The 6,294-nt window shown below is 33.1% G+C and overlaps 1 protein-coding gene across 1 annotated transcript in view; it reads left to right on the top strand.

The window, feature by feature from the left end:
• Positions 1–6,294, top strand: part of LOC110023924 (RNA-binding protein 8A) — a 24,649-nt gene that overhangs the window by 8,865 nt on the left and 9,490 nt on the right. The window contains exon 3 of the mRNA XM_020723582.1: positions 4,981–5,126. Coding sequence (XP_020579241.1) covers positions 4,981–5,126 — 146 coding nt within the window. The remainder of the gene's footprint in view (positions 1–4,980; positions 5,127–6,294) is intronic.

Raw genomic sequence — 6,294 nt, 5'->3', positions numbered from 1 at the left:
ACATCAACAAAAATTATGTACCTGTTTAAGAAGGGAAAAAAATCGACACCCTTTTTGCAAAAGATAGTATCCTAGAAAGACACTTTAATGACTTAGGGTCTAGTTTAGAAATTTGTGAGTTTTAATTTCATTACAAAAGGATTGATAATATGGCTAACTCGCTACGAGATTTCTTAAAATAAAGTCATGTCTTACTAGAAAAATCATTCACAAAGATAACAAAATATCGAAATCCAATCGACAAAATAAGATGAGGTCCCCATACATCAAAATGAATCAACTCAAAACTATACTCTCTTTTATTAATTCTGAGAACAAAAGAAAAACGATTGTATTTAGCAAACTGAAATGACTCATAATCTAAAGATGATAATTGTTGAAACTATGGGTATAACCGCTTTAGCATTTGTAGTGATTGATGCCCTAATCGACAATGAATTAAAAGGGAGATAAGGTGTTTGCAAAGGCTATGGTTCGAGGTAGTTTGTTTACCAAAATATAGTCTCCCCAACTGTTGTCCTTTACCAATAATCATATTCGTCATAAGATCTTGAAGAAAATAATGATCAAGGAAGAATACAACAACAAAAAAAAAAACATTTAAGCACTTAGGTCTTTTTTTTTATCCTATTAAGTGAGGTCGGCTACATGAATCCTTTTTCTCCATTGCATCCTATTTAGTGTCATGTTTTCATTTAATTCTAATAAATTAAGATACTTTTTTATGCAATATGTCCAAGTCATTCTAGGTCTATCTCTGCATTTCTTAATAGAAGTCGATATTAAAACATCAATTCTTCTAATCGGATCATCAGTTGGTCGACGTTTAATGTGACCAAACCATCTAAAAGACGAATCACTTAAATTTTGTCCGTCACTGGAGCTAGACTAACCCTATCACGGATATATTCATTTCACATTTTGTTTCTAAGTGCAAAGCCACTCATCCGCCTAATCATTCTCATCTCGACAACACTTAGTTTTATGCTTCTCTTTTAAAGGCCAACATTCAACGCCATAGAGCATTGCAGGTCTCACCACTATCTTATATAATTTTCTTTTTTGTCCAAGCAATACTTATCTATGCCACAATAGGTTCGATGGATTCCTCCACTTCAACCAACCAAGTTGAGTTACTAATAACATCACCATCTATATCACTATCACTTTGAACAATAGATCCGAGATATCTAAAACGATCACACCTTTTAATGATTTTATCACCCACAGTTACAACTATATCACTAGATCTACTACTAATAAATTTACATTCCATTTATTCAGTTTTAGATCTACTCAAATGAAAGCCTTTAGACTCCAAGAAGGTAGACCTCCATAATTCAAACTTGCTAAGGTAACAGAAGAAAGATATTTATTAAAGGTGAAAAAGAGCTTTGGATTATCTATCATGTGATTTGTAGCACCAAAATCAATGATCCATTATGTGGGTGAGGAGAGATGACAATTATTTTTGTTATTTGACTCAATAGTGCAATAATAGAGTATAATTCTTGGACACATCCTAAAACTGGATGAATTTAGCATATTCATGTGCATAAATCAACATAGTATGACATTGGGAGACCTTAGTGATCATGTGAGCAGACTAATTTAGAGCCCTTCTAATTCTTAAGCAAATTCTGACACACCTTCATATGACTAGGTTCATGGCAGCAGTAAAAAACTACTTTAGTGCTTTGATTTCCAGAATTTGGTGTTCCACTATACTTACCCTAATTGAGGTTTACAGATGTCTGTATTTTTTTTAGCTGGAGAGCACTAGATTGCTCTACGGATGAAGCCCGAGAACTCAGAATAGTGTGCAATACTCTACTATAGGCTTTCCACGAAGTAGTAATTTCAGGATCAAATAGGACTTGTGATTTGACACCTTCATGTTGAGAGTTGAGGTCAGCTAGAAAACTTATAATTGTCATTTGTTCTATTTGAATATGCTGAATTTGGATACAGTATTGAAGGGAAATAGTACAGTCATATCTTCATAAATATGTTTAAAGTGCACGTGATACATGAAATATTTTCTTTTCCATAAAATACAAATGTTAATTCCTCCATGACATCTTTAGCTGTCACAATTAGGGATATGACTAGATTGATAAAGTTCGATAAAATTTCATATTTGTATCAAGAGTTGGGCATCAACTCTCATCCACTTAGAATAATTATGGTTAGTCTTAACTAGGGAATTATTAATGATGCGACTCCTAAGAAGCACTACCCATGTAGAGCCTCATTATTTTATTCCTATAAAAGTAATTGATGTCGTTTAGCTTCTCATCAGTAATTTAGTCACGATTAGTCACGGATGAAACCAAAGTTGTCACAAGTTGTTTTTATTCAACAACCATAATTATTACCCAATATTCAATGAAACTGAATGAATGAATCTCAATGATGATGTGATCCTGTTGTCTGGTATGGGTAATCAAATAAGCCAGATTGTTTCCGAATGGCATGGAGGAGACACTATCAAAGTAATTGTAGGAAACAATTAGAGGAACTCAAACTTTCTCTGGAAATCGAATAGTTCACCAATTCATTTGAGGATTAAAGAGACAACGAGCCAAGATCAACAATCATTAAACCAAACAATTTAGTTCAGCTTCATTTCCAAATAGCGAGTCAACTCAATCTCCAACTCTCTGTAAATCCTACTTCTGCACCAAGTCGGTCAGTTTGAAGCATTGTTTAATAACATTTTTGAAGTTTATGCCTTGAGGCACGCCTCGAATTGAGGTACATAAAAAAAGCCTCGAGGCTTAAGTCTCAATGTTATCATTGAGGCTTACACTTTTTTTGTTGAGGCGTATGCCTCGAGGCGTTACATTTTTTTGTTGAGGCGTATGCCTCGAGGCATAACGCCTCAAGACATTTGAGGCAGCATCTTGATTAAGTTATGTAAAAATATATTTAATTAAGTGCTTCAGAAAGGTCAAAATTTTATTTAAGTATGATTGTTTGATTATAATATAACCTTATTTCCTTTATTTTAAATTATTTTAGAATTCAGATTAATTGATAGTAAGATGAAATTATAATGAATGAAGAAATTTTAAACTTATAAATTAGATAGAATTAGATGATAGTAAACATGATGAAAGCATGGATGAGAACACTATTGATCTTGAATCTCATAGAACATTTAAATTTTAAGTGAATGTTTGCCGAGAATCTAGTTCGAATTTCTATTTTATATTAATATTTAAGATAAAGATATATGATTTTTGTTTTTATGATAATAAACTAAATGAATATATCAATGATTTATATCATATTTATGCATTATTTTTAATTTTATGACCTTTTTTCCTTTTCATGAGGCTTACGCTTTAATTCACTTCAAAACTTACGCCTTGCGTCGCTAAGGCAAAATACCACAGTTCTGGATTTCACTTTTTTAACATTTGGTATGAAGAAAAGATAACAATGAGGGTTCACTTGAGCAAGGGCTACTGTTCGAAATTGCGACACCTTTCAAGTCGATTCATCGACCTTCGTGAGCTAACTAGGGCTACGAGCACACAAAACTGCTCGAAACAACGAAGAAGGGGATCTTCACAGACAATTCTATGAACTACGACTCAAAATCGTGACTCCTCTTATTCGTCTCTTCCAAATGAACTGAGCATTCCTTTGCATGTATACGAAACTGAGGCCGACAGATTCAGAGGAATTGGAGCGGTTAAGGCAGATCAAAGGAACATATTGTGCAAATCGACGAAGTAGAAAATGTCAAACGATGAAGTAGATGATGCCGATCAACAAAGCAGTTGCCATCGACGAAAACTACCTATGCAGATGAAGCCAACGAAGACAAGCTATGCACCTCATCGCGGGATGAAGGGGAAGCAAGCAAAGGCTCTGATACCATGTAAAGGGAAGCAAATCTTTTTCTACATAATTGAGCACATATGTTACATATTTGTACACACATTTTTTCTGGATTAGGAATATTATGTCTCCTGTAATTAGATAATTGATATTAATCTTCCTAATATATAAGCTTTTTAAATTGTTACTTTCATAACAACATCTTTAGATAGTAGATAAAATTAGTGTAAGAGCAATAGATTGCAGAGAGGGTTAAGTTAACGTAACATGAATAGAAGTTCAAAATGAATTGCTAAGAATTTGGTTAATACATCAGATAACGCATACGCATTGTATGGATGAATGAAAAATGAGAATTTGTAAATTCAAGCTTAAATTGTAGATGACATTGAAAATAAGACATTTAAAATAGACTTAGGCATATGGACATGTACAACAAAGAATAGAAAACATTTCCTTTAGATAGGTTCAGAAAATTAGTGTTGTAGAATTTAAAATTAATGAGGTAAACCTAAGGTAACATGGAGAGGGTTTGGTCAAAATGATTTGTGAAGAAAATTTTGCTATTTTAGGCTACACGTAGCATGAAGAATGAAAAATAATGATTCATGAGCAAATAGTTGGTATAAGGAAATGATGAAGTTGATGATGGGTAATGATTTTTGTTGTTGAAATTGCACAATGGGCTGTCGTTTTTTACTTCCATTTTTGTTGTGAGTTATGATAATTTTCTCCAGCATGATTTTTTTTAAGAGCTTATTTTGTTATTAATTTCTCCTCTACAATTTTTCTTGTAAGCTAATTTTTAACTGCTATGTAAGTCAGCTCCTATGCACCCTAATTTTTTCCGCCTAACTTGAACTGTTTGCCTTCCGATTGCATGGTTCTTTATATGATTGCATACCACCATTATCTCAATGTATGTTTTGTCGATCAAATTTTTAAGTTTCCCAAAGTTGTTCTTCAATAAAATATTGAATCACCGCTTGCAGTTCAATTTTTTGAACTCTTTTGGATGTGTAAGTGGTTAAAGTCACATAATTTTATGGCTTAGAACAAATGATTCAAATTTAATCTTTAAATTATTTAGATATGTTCCTTATCAGATTTAAAATGTTTTCTTTGCAGGGTTATGCTCTAATTGAATATGAAAATTTTGAGGAGGCGCAGAGTGCAATTAATGCACTAAATGGAACTGAGCTCCTTACTCAAATTGTTTATGTTGATTGGGCATTTAGCAATGGTCCTATCAAGCGCAGACCTATGAGGCGAAGGTGTGCATATAGATATTTTTTACTTCCATATAGATATATATATATATATATATATAAACACACACACGTGCACCATTTTCCTTATGATATGTGCATAATATTTGTTTTTTAGATCAGAGATTTAGTTCTTTTAACTTCGAGTGAGAATTTGAATGGTTATGTTTGGACATAATACAATATGGGTTTGACAAAAAAGTGTTGTGGCTAAAAGTTCTAGTAGTAGACGCATTTAAAACGAAGTTAACATCTAAAATAACAGCCAAATGGTTAGAGAATGCTTCCTAAACTTGACTCACATTATTAAGATGAATCTTATGATGAAATGTGTGGGAAAGTAATTATAGATATGAAGTTCTTGTTGGATGATAGTTTGGAAAGATAGTAAGAAAAATTATATGATCACTGTTAAGGATAATAAAACATATTAATATTGTTGGCAAGAAACTGAGGGGATCAATAGCCTCACACACCCAAGCTGTAATTTTGTTTTATGTTTTTTGTTCTATTTGCATCACAACAAAGTCCTAGAATTCATTAAACCCATTTTTGTAGATAACAAATTAGCCAACTTAGAACTAACAATGATTATTCAAATTTTGTCAAATTCTATGACAAACCTATTACAAGTTCTTACAATCTGTTAAAATCTTCCATTTATCTTTGAGTGTGAAATGATTTTACTTTCAAGAAAAATAATAAGAATGTTGAAGAGTCATCTTAATCCTTGAATATTCTTCCCATATTCACAATATGCGAGCTATTACTTGGACTTACGATAGAATTAGATAAATGAACTTTTTAAACCAACAAAAAATAACTAGGTAAAAAATTTTTGGTGGTTTTTATAATTATAGGAAATCAATTTATCGTGTCGGGATGAAGGAAAAAAAAAAGAGAGGGCCCCCTTGGGTGTTGTTCCTTAGGAGTTTGGAAAGTGCCTTAGGAGGCATTCTAATTTATTGATGCCAAAGTTAACCCAAAACCCAATAGGGGAAGGTCACAACAATTAGGGGGTGTAGGGGTTGTGGGATGTTCGGTGGTGGGACAACAAGCTGAGTGGCGGTGAGGGAGCCTCGGAAGGATGATAACATGCTGGGATGGTGTAGGAATGGGATGACAACCAGTACGAAAAGTGTCGGGAGTGGTAACACCCAAAACCCAAGGGGGA

Source organism: Phalaenopsis equestris, unplaced genomic scaffold (genome assembly GCF_001263595.1).
Source record: "Phalaenopsis equestris unplaced genomic scaffold, ASM126359v1 Scaffold000236, whole genome shotgun sequence".
NCBI classification, from domain to species: domain Eukaryota; kingdom Viridiplantae; phylum Streptophyta; class Magnoliopsida; order Asparagales; family Orchidaceae; genus Phalaenopsis; species Phalaenopsis equestris.
The sequence above is the reverse complement of the archived record's forward strand: the minus strand, read 5'-3'. Positions and strand labels throughout refer to the sequence as shown.